Raw genomic sequence first — 17065 nt, 5'->3', positions numbered from 1 at the left:
ACGTTAGCCTAAGTAAATAAATATACACTCTCCCTCAACAACAATAACAACAACATCATGTCTATAAATGTTTTTGTCTTATCCAGATCTTAACTTTTCTTTTCTAGTCATTTCTACATTTATTTGTTTGCCAGTAGTTAAATATATAAGAGGAATCTGCTCTAACTAAATGTATTATTTATTAGTTTAAAATTATACAACAGTATCCAAATAAATATGAAGTGATTTATACTCAAGGATTATAATCTCTTACTTTTTTTAGGATGACAGTCCTGCACACAGTCCTAGTATAACATTTCTAAACATTTGTCAACAGCTGGATGTAAAAACGTCCTTAATTAAAGAGTGAAAATTTGTCTAATAGTGTATAAATCTTTTAAGAAATAATTTCATGCTAAGCTAAAACTAAATAGTTATATACACACATGAAAAGACATAACCATTTTCTTCTCACTGCCTCATATTTAGGAAATATGTTACCCAGTTGTGTTAAACAGGAAATGTCTGATTTAATATCAGATAAAGACAAAAATTATGTTCTTAGAAGGCCTGACTATTTGCATGGGTGGGATTTGAACGTTTAATGTATTATTCTAAATTGTCCTTAATAATAATACTTATAAATATAAAAAGACTGCAAAAATAACACACAATTCTTTCTGTGAATTCATCAATACACTTGCAACATTTCTTTTTAATTGCCTCAGGTTAACTTTCAACAACAAAGTAATCGGCACACTCAGCAGTCCCCCATTTTATTCCATTTTTGGTACAGTTTCACTGTATATGCACAGTATATGCGGTAATCAGTATCTCATGCTCAGCCACAGGCCAAACCAGGACAAGAACCTTAAGGGACGCCTTTCTTCATCCCATGTCGAGTCCCACACAGCATTATTGCTAGAAATAAACAAGAAAACATGTCCAAGAAGTGGCTTGATGGAGGTAAATAAATACAGTCCAGAAAAATCTATTTGAGACCTAAACAATGAGAAAGTATAGAGGCATTGCTGCTTAGAGTAAATCTATCAATAATTATGATTTTTATTCTTCTGTCAGCTGAGATTTCTCTTAATATGTTGTAAAAAGTTGGAAATGATCAATCCAGGTTTGGATGAGTCACTGCACCTGGAATATTAAAAGAAAAATCCTAGATTTTAAAGTGTGTTGAGATCAATTTGTGCCAAACTAGAAGATGTAGAAGAAAAATGTTGCAGTAAGAGCGTCTAACAGTCTAACGTCCGCATATTCTATTTTCAGTGCAACAGCTGTCTTGGAAAAAACAAAATAACAACCAGAAGATGGGTTAAGATATTTAGCAAAAATAATTCATTTTAACTAAGACAGTCCATAAAGAAACATAATAATATTCCTATTTGCTTAAGCAGTGGAAGCAAAAGAACAAATCTATCAGACAAAATTACGAACCAAACTCAGAAGGTTAGATTATTACAAAATATAAAGGTAATTCCTTTTTAGCTCGTTTTAGAATATGTAACCTTAAATATAAATACAAATAATTAATCATCTATTAATATGTTGTATATGTGTGAAACGTAGTGCTAAACATTTAACTTGGAGATTAGGAAGTAAGCAAATCAGGACAGCAGCAAAATCACGTTTGACGTTAATAATACAGAAAATTCAGAGCATAACACTGAGAATTACACACAGTAAAATGATATATATTTATAAATCCCAAACTGAGAGAATAAATGTCTAGTTTCCACCCTGCCCTGCTTGTTTCGTCGTGTACAAATCCTCTGCTATAAGGCTGCAACTACGGAGGAGTAGTTACTTTTTAAAGATTGCCTTCTTGCAGTCAGCAGAAAAAAAAAAAATCCTAAAAGACATAAAAAGAAAAAGTTTTAATTGAATTTATATTTTAGTGGTGTAACACCAGAGGTCACCACCTCCTCATTTCCAGACAGAGACGACTCCTGTCTTCCTGGATATGTACTGTCTTTGTGAAGATTTTTAACAGTAAAGAGACACAAACGAGTAAACCAGCCTTTAAAATGTACAGACTCCTTAAAGACAAAACTCTTTTGTTTGTTTGTTCTCCTGAGGTCAAAAGAAACTCCAACACAACAACAACAAATGAAGTCGCAGTTCAGCAGACAAACCGCACCTGAGGAAGACTGGGTGCTGGTCACTTCGCCCCGTCGCCGTTTGGTTCAGTTAACGGTTTAAAGTGGTTCTGTTCATGTCCACTGCAGCGCAGTTTGTTTCTGTGAATTCAATGAACAATGGAGTCATATAAACAAAGGTCGCGCAGACTTTTTTTTTTTTGTTAGATTATTGGTCATTGTCATAGGATTGGTCTTATTTGACTGGATCAAATGGAAATCAGAACCCTTTATTTGAAGTGTTACATGGCACTGTCACATACATGACATAAAACCTGTCATGAATATGAAAAAGTCTTTACGAATGTTTACAACTGTTGTCAGGAAGTGTCATTCGGTAAATAATGACACTTTTAAGGCAAAGTTGCACTAAACGTTGCATTAAAAGTCCATTAAAAGTGTAATGGACTTTTTAATGACATTTTAATGCAAAGTTCTATTAAAATTTGCATTAAAAGTTCACTAAAATACTTTGCATTAAAAGTGACATTATTTACCAAATGACAACATTCACAAACATTCATGAATACTCCTTGTTTATGACAGATGTTATGTCATGCATGACAGCGTCATGCTTATAAGTACCTTTTTTTTAAAAATTCATATTTATAAAATATGTGATGCATAAAACTGTCTGACCAAATAAAGTCAGTAAGCTTATCGCGGTGGCCCTCTATAGTCATACCTTGGTGGGCACCTCTGAGTTTGGATTACCATGGCAACATGGCGAAGGGGAAACCTGACCCAAATCTCATGGTCCAACAAGTCACAGCTGAGTGCTACCTGAATGTGGCCTTGTTCTGTAAAGTTTCAATCCAAAGAAAAACCCTGAAGATCAACAAGACAGGCACTGAGGCACAAGTTCAGCTTTTAATCTTGACAACTGGAGTATTTTCCATAGCAAAAAAATTATTATTAAAGATGGAAGAGTAGCTTTTCTGATTTTAAATGTACATTTTTTGCATGTGTTAATGTTTGCATTGTTGGAACTACATCTGATTCTTTTAGTTTTCTAAAGTTTTGTTTTCTCCAAAGGATCATTTGTCCGTGGATGAAAAACTAGAAGCAAAACTCAAGAGACAATCAATTTACCGAAAGCAAGCCTAGCACACTATAGACATGTTTCAGAAATACTATAGAGATATTGGAAATTCAGTGGTTTTTACTTTTTATCCATCTTATGCTGGTGCAAAAAAATTGACCTGACACCGCAGTTCTTTTGTTCCCCCCAGTGTCTGAGCCAAATTAATGACAGATTTAATGTTAGCATTTCACCAGCCCTTTGAACAACCCCTGAGAAGTTTGAAGTGATTCTTTTAAATCTCAGACGAGTTTTTATGTTGAGAGAAAACTCCGGACATTTGAGAGGAGCAGCAGAAAGAGTCTCCAGACTAGCCTGCTGACAATTATGTCACTGTAGTGATACAAGAGAAGTAAAACATGTGCTGATTCTTTGGAGAAAAGTGAGACTTTCAGCTGTTTCCATTCACTTCTGCTATGTTTTAGACAATTACTGTCGAGCTCATTATTTAAACAACTGTCTTTCTTCTTTATGGAAGAAAATAGACATTAATCTCCACTTGAACGCCTGAAATTGTTACTTTTTCTGCTTTTATCTTGGCCAGACATTGCATGATGCAATAATACTTTTGACTTTGTTATGTGTTTATTTTTTACTTTGGACTTGTAAATTTAACACAGGTATCCTGAGCTACAAGCCTGAACAGACCTGAGAAGAAAAAGTTGACAAAAATTTGATATATGCCCTTTGCCTCTGAAATGAAATGTGCTGTTGCGAGAATATGCTAACATTTTTCAGCTTAAACATTTTACTTCTGAACTATTTTAAGTAAATGGTATTCGGGGAAACAGAGTTGTATATCCGAATGTGCAATAGAGTCTGCTAAAAAGGCCTCACAATTTCTCAAATAATTATAAACTGTCATTTTTCACGTGCTATATTCTGCTCATTGTGATTAAAACACACAACCGCTCTGCTCCCACTCAGGTATTTTCAGCTGCGACTCAGTCGGAGGACACAAACACTTGGACACGCAGCCTGATTTATAGTCGGCCTTGGAAGATCTCAGTTGACTGGGCCCAGGCCAAACTCACCGTCTTTACAAATCAAAGCCTTAAAGTTAAGGCTCCACAGTATGCAGAGCATCTAACTGCAGTGTAAACCTAAGACGTGACACTCACTGACGTTTGCGATGCAAGTTATTTTAGGATTATATTAAAGATTATTAGAAAAGTACTAGCAGTAGGGGTAATGTAATTAAATAGCTAAAACCAGTCTCAGTAATAATTCAGTCAAGGTGCTGAGTAAAAGTTAATAGTATTAACAGTCTGATGGAAGATAGCATACAGCGGTAAAAGCAGATATGCTCAGACGCTAATCTGCGTTGGTCTGGGCAGCAGGGGGCGCTGCTGCTGAAGACATCAGTCTGGCTGCTTCATCGTGGACCTCCACCACTCCTTCCCCACCTCCTTCCTCCTGGTCGCCCCTCTCCAGGCCCAGAGGCGGCTGTCTTTGTGCCACAGTGTGTCTGGACCGGGCTCTGTGCCTGCGAGGCTGCAGGAAGAGCGCTGGGTCCGGCATGGCTGTGGGCTCCGCGGGGCCCAGCACTTTCTCTATGGGAACGCATTCCCGAGCGCGCTCCACTCTGGAAGACACCCTGATGTTCTTACGCTTGGGTTTGACCACAGGAGAGGACGGGGAGGCTCCTGGGAGGGGGGAGTTCTGCTCGGCTCCGAGTTGGACTCCCTGGCTGCTGGCTCTGGCCAGGAGTCCCTGCCTCTGCTGCATCCTCTGGTGATGCATCTTCTGCTTGGCAGCGTGCAGCTGGAAGGAGAGGTATGCCGCCGCCTCCGTTTGCTTCTGAAGCTCCGTGTTCAGGACGGTGGAGCAGTGGCTGCGCCGTTTCAGTTCCTCCAGGAAGTGACGCTCCTTTTCCTTGAGATTGGCTCTGAGGGCTCCCACCAACGCTCCTTTGTGACCCAGCTCCTTCCGGAGCTCTCCCAGAGTGTACTCCTGCTCGTCCAGACGCGTTTCCAGCTCCTTGCAGCGAGCCTCCAGCATCTCCTCTTCCTCCAGTAACTCTGTCACAGAAGCAGAACAAATATGAATGTCTTATAAATGTTTAGTGCATAAATGGGGCCCTTTCACCCTCATAGGCTCAGATAAAATCAAGCGCAGGACTGAGCAACTACTGTTTAGCCTTATGGAAAAGTGGCAAAGCAAAAGAAATTAGTGGAAAAAAAAAAATCCAGAAGAGGTTCTGTTTAAAGATAGCGATTGGTCATGTGTTAGATACAGATAACATGGGGTACTCTGGTAAGATGACTCAGTAATATTAGCAGCCTGAGCTACATTCAAGAGTTTCAGGCCTAAGCATATTCGTATGTTAGAATGATCCAGTCAAAACCTTAATATATTTGAGAACCTGTTTTCTTTCAGGATTATGGGTTGTTTGTAGTTTTGGTCATTTGATATAGCCTATTTGTTATTCGTGTTTTGATAAATCATCCTTGTTTCTGTCTTACTTTAGAACAGTTCATTTTAGTCATTTCAGCTACTTTATATTTATTTATGTCTTAGGTTTAGTTGCAATTAGATTTATGTTACCCTTCTCGCCCTTTAGTGTTTACTTCTCCTAGGTCCCCAGAGTTATTTCTCTCTCCCTCAGCCTGCCTTCTGCTCTTCCCTCACAGCTGCACCAAGTTTCCCTATTAGTATTCACCTGTTACAGCGTTCAAACTACCAGTATTTAACCACCTCTCCTTCATTCACTCCTCGCAAGATTCTCCTAGTATCTTATGCACTCCAGTTGTTATGGTGTAAAACACTTTGAGCTGCTTTGCTGCTGAAATGTGCTATACAAATAAACTTGACTTGACCTAAAAGTGATGTCTGAGAGACATACTTGGATCTACTCAGTGCTTGGTCCACAATAGAAAGATCTTCTCTTAATGAGGTCTGTCATGTAAACAGAAGTTCCTCAATGGGAGGTCGAATGATTCAACCAGTCTGCTTCTTTCAAACCGAAATGGTGATCCATAGAAAGCCGTATCTGTTGTGGGACAATGCACTCCATCTTCTGCACTAGAAGAACTTCAACATCTGTTCCGACCGTTGAACAGGAAGGCTTTTGGTGCTATTGCTCCAGGTCTGATGCCACAACTTCTGCCAGCTAAGGTGTTGTTATTGTGAATGTGACTTTAAAAAAAAAAAAAAATTTAACTGAATCTCAGTTGGATTTAGATCTAGACTTTGAGTAGGCCATTCTAGCACTTAAATCTGGTTTGATTTAAGCCAATCCATTGTAACTCAGGCAGTATTATTTAGGGTTGTTGTCCTGGCTGGAGGTGAACCTCCCCTCCAGTCTCAAACGTTTTGCTGTATTTAACTGCATTCAACTTCCCGTCAAATCTGAGCAGCTTCCTGCTGAAAATAAAAATATCCACAGCATAATGCTGCCACCACTGTATTTCACACCGCACCGGATGTGTTCACATTGACGCTTGAGTTCTCTCACACATATTCTGCATGTTGCAGATAATGTCTAATCCTTCCTGTTGGATACTTTCCCTCTAGTCAGAAACCAAACACAATGGGGAAATTATTATTAAGTCATGACAGCCTTGTATTTATGGACATATTTTAATTTGTTGTCCAAAAACATCTATTGTAGTCCCTCCACATGACAGGACGACTGGTCCACCTAATAAATATTGGGAATCACCACTATATGTGTATTATTCTCAACAGAAAGCCCCAAAGTAAGACTCATCTGCTGTCGGTTTCCTGCCAAAGTTAGGTCTACCATGTTGTGCTGCTTAACTTGTCTTTTAGTTTCTGCGGACAACCTTTGAGCCGTTTCAGTGCCAACTGGGAGAGGAGGTTCAGGCAAAAAGCCCGAGTCAGTGAAGTTCAGTGAATCTGCTGTGGATCATTGTCCTGCTGCCTAACCCAAAGTGGGCTTGAGTTTCCTCAAGCGTGCAATGTGAGGCGGAGGTGAAGTCAGACGTGTGCAGGTTGGTAGCGAATGAGCAACGACTTTTAACTTCCTACAAGTGTTTATTAAGCTGAAGTAAAAAAAAAAAAAAACAACTAAGTGCCAACTTTACTGTATGTTACTAGAGAGTACACAAAAATACACACAGAAGAATAAAAGTATGACTACTGGTCATAATGAGGCAAGTGGTGCCACCATGTGGTGATGCACTGCATTGCAGCAGAAGGAACCGCTAAAAGCAACAGAGTAGCTCCACATCATCACACCACCTCCTCCCTGCTTGAATGTTGATAATATGTAGAATACAAAACATTTAGTTAGTTTTTTTTGTCAGGTAATTTTGATGAATCATGCTCCAAAACAACAATGTCTGCAGTTAAATAATTAAGTGCATTTGATGGGGACGTTTTCTTAACGATGCAGATGAATCAGCAGTAATCTGTTGGGATTATTACAAATTACATCTCAAATTACAATGGCAAACACACAATCTTCTTCCTACTTATTTTTAAGCTGAATACAGTTTTATTACAAAATGAACAGGGATGACTCAGACAATATCTTGTCCTTACTGTATGTATAGTTAATGTACATATTTGTGTATATGTGGCTGCATACATTTTTTGTTCCTTTTTTCAAGGGTACAATATGCATTTGTTCTTCTAAATGGCTTGAAATAAAGCAATACACTAAATTAGATCCAAATACATTTGCCCCCAGTATGACTTGATACCTAAATCCCTAGAAATTAGAGATGGCGTGCTTTCTTTTTTATCATGGCTGTAATGCTATCTGACCATCTTTATCCTCCCCTCCTCCACGTCTGTCACCGACCGCGTCTTAACTCCCCAGCCCTCTCCTCTCCACCTCACGCTGCCTCTCTCCTCCCACTTCTTCCTCTCTCTTTTCCAGGCCTTACATCTGAGTAAAGTCTGTAAGCAGACACTCCCACTGGGACCTCCAGTGGAAACTGGAGCAGAAGAAGAAAAAAGGGAATGGATCGATTTGTAAGGCCATGCTGTATTAATGGATTGGGGGATAACCTGCCCTGGAAAAAAGGGATCTAATGGCTGAGTAATGCACCCAAGCCAAAACCCACTTCTTACTCCAAGCAGCCACACTCACTCGCCTTTTGACTCCTCTTTCTCCTCTCTGTGTCTAATTCCATGTGACAAAATGGAGCCTCTCTCTGCAGCCACAACTGGACATCAGCCATGAGGCCTGGCTCGTGTGTGTGTGTGTGTGTGTGTGTGTGTATCTCACACTCTGGCAGAGCTGTTGCAATTTTTTTCACACAACAAATCTGCACATATGACCAGCGGAATAAAACATTCATGGCCTGCGAATGCTTTGTTAGAGGTTTCTCTCTCTTAGGGATGCAGGGACGGCAGGGATCGGTTCCCCTGAGGGATGGAAGGGGCGGTCAGCTGGATAAATGTTCGTCTGTCTTTGTGTCCTCAGAGCAAAGGGTAGAATAAAAATCCAAGAGGCAGCAAATGTTCACACTTCGCTCGTTACAGGAACAGGTTTTAGTGCATCTTTTGTAAATTTTGTGTGATAGAATAATGCAAAGTGGAGCATAGTTTTGAAATAATAAAAAAAGACTAAATGGGATCACAGAGATTTACTTCTCTTTTTTTATGCCCTGAAATCTACATTTGTCTGTTTTTAGGTTTCATCACTTCTCCTTTGACTTGTGTCTAAACAACAACGATCTACGATCACCGAATACTCTGCTGTTCCACATCCACAAGTGAGTTTCTGCTTCAAGCTCCAGTTATTATACATAAATTCAAAGCAGGTGAAAAATGTCAACTCATCATACTGATTTTGATCTTGGGTTGTTAAAAGTAGTAAAATTGGTGCCGCCTTCTTTGCCAGATTTCACTTTTAAAATAGATTTCAATTTCAGTGGTAATTCCCAGGTTAAATGAAAGGCAAAAAATAAAAATAAGTATCTTAGCAACATGATCCTGCCTATGCCGTTTGGTACTTTCTGTTCTGGTGACTGAATATAAATATAAGCCACACTACAGACTTTTATTTGTACAAAGCAATGCATTTGTTTACATCCTCATAATATGTACTACTTTATTAGGATATGTCACAAAAAACAATAAAAAATACAATAAGGTTTGTGATTTTAACCTGACAATGTGAAAAATTTAACATGCACTAATAATTTTGAATGATAGAACAAGATAAGGTTGAGAAAGATGTTTAAAACCAGTGGCACATACCAGGGCTCCTACAAACTTTCCATATTTTTCAGACTTGATCAAGAGTTTTCCGTCAGATTTGAGGGGAATATGTGCAGTTAAGCATTAAACATTTGCATAGTTTGGGTAGTTTGATTTTGTAATCTTTCTTATGAAACTACCAGGGTTGAAACTTATTTATTATTCAGCAGCGTAGCAAAGTGAATCTTTGGTCAACTAGAATCTCTAACACATAAGAATGGAACTGAATTATCAAGAATCAAATGCAGGTCCTCTAAATGACTGGGGTCAATGATGCAATCCTTTAATTTTAATTTTTTTAATAGGAATTTCCATGCTTTGTTTGAATCCAAACCAAAGACTAACAATAAAAAAAACAACCTTTAGATCTAGTTCAAAAACATTAAAATGAGGCCAAACAAGCTGTGGAAAGCCCATTTTTGTTCTTTAATAAATGTGTGTCAGTAAGACAAACTACAAGTCATCAGTGTGTTTGACAGTGAAGGAGCAACTGAAGTCATCATCAATGTAAAGGGCCCCTTTGTTTTTCATAGATTTGGGTTTCTGACTTTTAGATAGGAACCAACATTTTACCCATACTCAATTTTAACCTTTCTGTGCTTATCCAGAATATGAAAATTATTAAATCAATCCCAGACTTTTCCAGATCTTTCAGAAAGTGCATACCTATCTGCGTCCTGCCTGGAGGATTCGATTTCCTCTCACTCGTCAGCTCTGAAATGAGAGAAAAACAAATATAGGCATCACAGAGACGAATCATATCTTGTTTTATTTATTCTGTTTACACTCGCCATTGAACATATGTTAGCTGCAGTTTATAGCATATTCTCAGAAAACTCATGAATAATTTACACAAAACAAAATGTGAAATCATCAAAAACTGCATGGAATAGACTTGGTGGAGCCGTCCCAACATAATCTATTAAAAATGGTTACAGATTACAGTGAAATCAATACATATTTAAATAAAAAACTGGTGGCTCAGGTTCAAGAGGAAACATAAAGAAACAGAAACCGTCCACAAGCTCAGCATTTAGCTTTCTGCTCTGCAAACCATGCTGCATTTAACAAAACAGCTGACGGTGCTGCACAGCCTGGTCCCTAAACAATTAAAGTCCCAACATAAGCCTGCATTTCATACAAACCATAAAAAAGCAACAGGTAACAGGTTGCTGAGATGGTTTGGATCATCACAAGGCAAGTTGTTGAGTGATAAAGAATCTTTTCTGTCCTCGTAATGCCTCTATAGAAACATCAGGGGTCAGGTGCTGTGGTGGCACAGGGGCAAAGCACAACCCACGTATTGAGGCTTCAGTCCTCGTGGTCGCAGGTTCGATTCCCGGCCTGGCGACATTTGCCGCATGTCTTCCCCCTCTCTTATTACCCTCTTTCCTGTCAAACTACTTTCAAATAAAGACCACTAGAGCCAATAAAACCTTTTAAAAAAAGAAACACCAGGGGTCAGTTTGATCTTAAAGGAGAAGAAACACATAAACAAGATTGAGGGTTTTTTAGTTTGATAGCTCCAGATCTGTGACCAATTCATCTGAAACTATCAGGTCCTAATTTAATGCTGTATTAGAAAATGTTGAGAGCCTTTAGAAAAATCCTAAAGGCTTAAGTAGAGGGCGACTAGTCTTCTCCTGTTTCTCTAAGATGCTTCATCTTTGACCCAACAGGCTTTTTCAATTATAATATGGTTGGAAATGACAGACTTATAAATTATAGTCAGAACAATCAGAGTATTAGGGGCATTAAGGGGGCAATTTGGACACATTAGTAAGAGGACTCTATTCAGCTCAGAGTTTTTGTCATTGGCCCTTTAAGAAATCCCACAGTTCAGGTAAAGATCTACATAAACTACAGGTAAAAAACACAGAATAAGACGTAATGTCAACGACCTATAGTACAAATTAATATAGGATATTTTTTAAATCAGTTTCCTTTGCTGTAAGCATTTCTATTTTGAAGATTACTAATTTCTCATTTGATCCAGAAAGTTAAAAAAATAACTAAAGAGAATCAGTAGGCCAAAACTTAAAAAAAAGAAGAAAATGTTACTTTTATACCTTTTATCATACACTAGGTAATTTGAAGCCATTTGTAGAAAAAGGAGAATAAAATGACACCAAAACAGGAAGTGCAAGAATAGAAAACTGTTAAAAAGCCTTTTTTTTCTTACTAGGAAGTTGCAGGAAATACAAGTAATCGTTTCAGTTCTACTTAGAGCAGGAGATTTACCAATGTTGATAAAAACGTGGAAATCATTCTTATCCTCTCAGCCTTGAGCATGACGCTGAGCTATATGGAAACAGATCTTGTCTGGGATAGTTCTCTGGGGCTTGTCGTTTCCCACATCACTGAAGCTCACCTGAATGCATCACGGTCTGTAAACAACCTGTTCAGCCCTTTGAAATCTCCTCATTTCCCATTTTATTAATTCAGGGGGTGCAAACACCTTTTTATCACTGTGACAAAACCAAAATAGGATTATTATGATCATATTTGCTATATTTTTTTTCAGGCACCCGACTACTCTGCTTGCGTTGCTCATTTATTAGTTGCCAGTTTTACGGCTAAAGACAGCTTGACGTAAAAAGCCGTAGGAGGATTGCTGCTTGTGTCTGGCCCGTCAATCAGCGTGTCAGCATCAGACACCTGCTCAGCCAGCGAATCTGTCGCACACTTCAGCTCAAGAGTGGGGGGACAACGACTGGCTCATTTAATCCTCAGATACGTCTGAACGTACAGAAATATTCCTGTAAGAGGAAATATTTAAAAGAAGATATATTAAAAATGTATGTTCTCAGGCACTAACCTTCCAAACCGTTGAATTTCTTTGCTAGATGATAAGGATAGGCCTGTTGCAGTAAGCAATAAATCAATTAATCGCATGATGAATTCAAACAAACTCAAACCTTTTTTCCCTTTTCTCTCTCTTTTCACCAAAACTGGATGACAAACGTCTTCAGTTTGGTGCTTTGGTCTCAACTATCCCTTTTTTTTTTGAGGGATAATTTTGTTCACAGAGACTTAATAACTCATTTTATTTGCCGTTTCGTTTTTTTAATTTGAGATATTTAAAGAGTTCCAGTGTTAAATGCTTGTTAGAATTTACAGTTTATTGATGTTTCAGAGTGAGTTGGTGCATTATTATGCCAATGCCATTATATTACTTAAAAATGGTTTCAAAAGAACAATATTATCATTTATCGCAATAACTTCTGGGACAATTAACCATCCACCTTTGTTATTGTGACAGGCCTGGATAAGAACTTATTTATTTTTGTAAATCGTTGCATTTATTTCCCATTTCCCGTCTCTTATCCTCATGTCACACCGTTTTTTTCCTCCGCTGTGCAGCTGGCAAGAACACAGACAGAGGGGGAGAAAGAAGAGGGAACAGCAGCAAAAGGGAAAGTGATGGAAATACTGTCAGAAAACTTTCCAGCAGCTGGTTTTATAGTAACAAAGACCTGCTGAAGAGCCTCAAAAGCACCAATTTCTTGTTATACTTCTGCACCCTCAACACAAGGCATTTATGCAGCCAATTCATTAACAACATGCCGATAATGAGGAAGGACTGAAAACAGAGCATTCAGCACATTGCAACATCCAGCAATGCTTTGTAGGTCAGCCTTATCTCCAGCAGCCCATAACTGAGCATTTAGAGGTTTTCTGTATCATCGATTCTGCCTTGAATGCCGCAAAGATATCCTGAAGGACAAACCTACTGACACAGACAATAAACATGCACTAAAGCAGGGGAGGGAGGGAAAAGACCTAATTTAAAAAAGTGAATTAGCTTGTGGCTGAAGGAGACAGCAGCAAAGAGGCATTTATGCTGATGAGAAAATTCAGGAAGCAATAAAAGGTCAGCAGTAGAAAGACGCAGCTGATGCTCACAACAGGCTCGGCTCAACCTTGCAGCAACCTTCAAGGTGGCAGATTAGTGAACTGGCTGAAAACACACATTTCATGTGCACACATTAGGAAACACCCCCTTCATTAAACCTACTGTATATGTAGGTGTGCATGTACATGAGGAGAGAACGAAGCAGTGGGTGGCGGGAGGGTTTAATTTTTCGGGGGTGTGTGATGTCACCGGTCCAGCTGCGCTGACCAGATGTGAGAGCGCCGGGCTACAGAGCGATGAAGGAGGTCGTTTTCAGCACAGCTGGTCACCCTGCATGGCACAGAGCCATCCATCCATCTCTCTCACGTAAACACACCAACCCTTCCCCCCCTCTGCTCTGCCTGTGTCTGTGCACCACAATCCTTTTTTTTTTATGGATTACTGGAGCTATGAGATTAATGGAAAAACAATTACCCTTATATCTGCAGACATATTTTACTGCACGTCTGGCAACATAAAAAAAAAAAGACAAGTGTGTTGCTTTTTCTTTCATGGCGGGACAAAAAGCTGTCTTAGTTTCTAAAAGGGTTAAAACTGAGTTAGGTTTGATTAAAGGTATTTTGTGGAGACAAAAGCAGGAAAAAATTATTTCAAGGAATGCCCAAAAATGAATAATATCTCCATGAAAATGCCGTAAATCTAAGGATATGGGAGCATGTTTGCATAGAAAACAAATCCGTTACTCTCCAAACAAGAAAGCAGAATGATGTCATCATTAGCCTCTGTCTCAATGTGACTCATGGTGATGTGGTCACTTCAGTCAAACAATGGCTGCTTTCTTCTATTAGAGTTAGAAGCTTAATGGATTATAATAAAATATCAAAATGAGTTTTTTTTAAAAACAAAACAACAACAACAACAAAAATGAAGGAGTTTATATTTACTGGCCAACTCCTGTCTTGGGGAGAAAGGATTAATAAGTGGAGTACTTCCTGGTTAGTTAAGAGCTGTGGTCACTAAGAAGAAAATACAAGGGATGCTTAAAGAAGATTAACAAAAGAAACCTTTGACCTGAGGCTGAGATCACAGGAAATTACATACGCCATACTGAAAAATATTTAGACATTATCAAATACAAAAAAAATATATAATCACTTCCTAAACATGTTTCTGAAATTATCTTAATAAACAATAAATCTAAAGTAATAAAATTGAATTCGTGACACCATTTCGGCAACTAGATTCTCGTCATATTCGTGTCACCGGGATGTGAACTCTACAAGACATCTACAGCATTCCCACAGCAACGTTACAGGTATCGTTTTGTCAGGTGAGTTCTTAGTGTAAACTGGAGCAACATTATAGTAAAGCCAAAAATTATTCACAGTTTAACGTGACCGTTCCCGTTAGAAGCAATATTAGTGTACTGAGGTGGCCCAGTCAAAGTCCAGACTTGAATCTAATCTTTGCTAAAGATTAGGGTGATGCCAAGAAGGCCTTTCCACGTCACCAAATACATCAGAATACCAGAAGGGGATAGGAAAAAGTTTGATAATCAAATAGTAAGAAGGGTATAAATAATCTGCAACAAGCTATTTACATTTTTTCCTAAAGCATAACGTTTTTTAAATTTATACTCCTTTTACATGAACAATCGACCAAAAGAAAAACTTTGATTTAAAAAAAAAAATATTTGCCACATAAAGACATGCATTGAAATCCAATCTTTATCTAATCCACTTTAATACAAATAAACATGAATTCTTTCCAAATTATAACATTTTTATGCTAGCAACACAGAAAAGGTAAACATCAGTTTGCAAAAGCAACGTCCAGAATCAAACAAGACATTACTGGAGCGTCAGGGTTCCACAAGCAGCTGCATGCTTCCCTCACCTGAGCAGCGTTTCTGCAGGGAGAGGATCTCCAGGTGGAGGCCGTGGAGCAGAGTAAGGTGCTCCTGCCTGAGGAACGCCATGCTCCTCTCCACGCTCTGGATCTGATGAGAGAGGCGGCTTTCCTCACCCATGGCTGCAGGAGTCTGCAGGGACAGAGGGAGAGCAAATAAGAGGCTGACTTTCTTAACTCTGTGAAGCTCAACAGAAGAAAATCAGTTCAAGCAAGGCCACACTGGTGCTATAAATAAGGTAGTAAAGACCAGCGGTGCTCCAAAGGGGGCACCTTACTTAACATGCAGGGTTTGTGTATTTTACAACATCACACCAACACTTTCTGTTATTGTTTGGTTTGAGTTTTGGTGCACCAAGGTGAGTGACCCCCATCTGGCCACCCGTTCAGAAACTTTCCAGAGTCGCCCCTGCTAATGGATCAAATTAGCAGAGGATGCAGGCAGCTCTCCAAGAAAGACTCTTGCTTACCTTCAAAGTGAGGCTGACCAGGTTGACTCAAGAGGAAATGACACAGACGCGTTACAAAACGTCCTGTGATGCGGGCATGCCGCTCTCCGGCGCTGCTCCAAATCCTGCGGGATGCGACGTTCACCCAAACTCCTCTCATCTGAAGCGATAAAGCGCTTCCCAGCGGCATGTGACGCCGTTTATTTAGAGGAGAGAGGCTGCGTCGGTCCTCCGACAAAGCCGCTCCTCCTCGCAACGTCCGCGCCTCGCTTCGCAGGGAAGAGCGTCGATCAAGGATGGGATGTGGGAGAGCCTGGCGGTGCGCAGTCCATTATTAATGTTATCGTTGTTGTTTCCCAGGATGCCTCTGCTCCTTCTTCACCCGCGGAGCGGAGCACAGAGCCGCTGGATGGAGCTGGGAAATGATGAAAACAAGCCACCGTGATCAGAGCATCGTACGACAGAGCGAGAGGGCCAGCTGATTGGAGGAGAGAGGACCTGACAGCTGCGCGTCAACACGCATCAGGATCAATATAGGAGGGCAGAAACAGGAAAGTTGTCCCTCAGAGAGCGATAAGCCGAGCAGTAAAACTTTCTAAGAGAGAGAAAGGATTATTTTTTTGTTTCCCACAAATAGAGCTGATATACGTGTCAATTCTTTTTGGGTCCACGGACTTGTTTTTTTTTGTAAAGTATTTTTGTGTAACTAGTTTTTTTTTTTTTTTTTAAATTGCCAGTTGTTTGCGTATTGATTGGACCTAAATGAAGACGAACGTAGGCGGCAAGTTGATGGTGAGATTTTGATGGAATAGTAATAAAACAAAGATTTACAATAAGAAGAAGAAAGAAGGAGAATACTGGGAGCCAGAGCAGGAAGAAGCACAGACCAGTGAGGACCGAGAGGAAGAGAGGTGTCTAAATACTGGCAGAGTTTTGCTGCAAAGAACAAGGAAGGCGTACAAGGAACTGAGAAGTCAAATCTAGAAGAAAAAATTCAGCTAAATAAAATAACCAAGAGCAGACTGAACTAGAGTGAAGCAGAAAAAAACTGTTTTTAAATGCCTTCAGACCTTTATATTGAATGGTTTTCTGCTATAGTCAAATATGTTTTTATATGCACTATAAATCTACGAGCATATGAGCATATTTATTCTTCTGTTATTTTTCTTGTTATAAAATAATTAAATTACTTGAGGTGAACATTTTGAGAAATGTATAAGTTTTTGCTGTTTGTCTTTAATTATGATTTTCATAATTAAATAATTGTATAACACGCACAAAAGAAATGATGCATGATCAAAACCAGCGTTGCTGTCACTTTTCGACATTCCCCATAAAACACAGTAAATATATATATATATGGGATGCGGGAGAATTTATATTTATATTTGTTTTATTTTTTTTTCCTTTCAATGAAATTTTAATTAGCAAGTGTTGTCTTTAAGCAATTCAAAACTTTGAAAAT

General features: G+C 39.0%; 1 protein-coding gene across 1 annotated transcript; it reads right to left on the bottom strand.

Moving 5' to 3' along the window:
- Nucleotides 1-2573: 2573 nt before the first annotated feature.
- ccdc92b (coiled-coil domain containing 92B) lies at nucleotides 2574-16727 on the bottom strand. The gene is made up of 4 exons (XM_014469515.2): nucleotides 15622-16727; nucleotides 15140-15284; nucleotides 10054-10101; nucleotides 2574-5231 (listed from the first exon to the last, which is right to left on the bottom strand). The coding sequence occupies exons 2-4, from the start codon at nucleotides 15270-15272 to the stop codon at nucleotides 4525-4527; spliced, it is 888 nt and encodes a 295-aa protein (XP_014325001.1). The 5' UTR covers nucleotides 15273-15284; nucleotides 15622-16727; the 3' UTR covers nucleotides 2574-4524.
- Between the last annotated feature and the right edge of the window lie 338 nt (nucleotides 16728-17065).

The sequence above is a fragment of the Xiphophorus maculatus genome, chromosome 18 (assembly GCF_002775205.1).
Source record: "Xiphophorus maculatus strain JP 163 A chromosome 18, X_maculatus-5.0-male, whole genome shotgun sequence".
NCBI classification, from domain to species: domain Eukaryota; kingdom Metazoa; phylum Chordata; class Actinopteri; order Cyprinodontiformes; family Poeciliidae; genus Xiphophorus; species Xiphophorus maculatus.
This window is presented reverse-complemented; position numbering and strand designations above follow the sequence as displayed.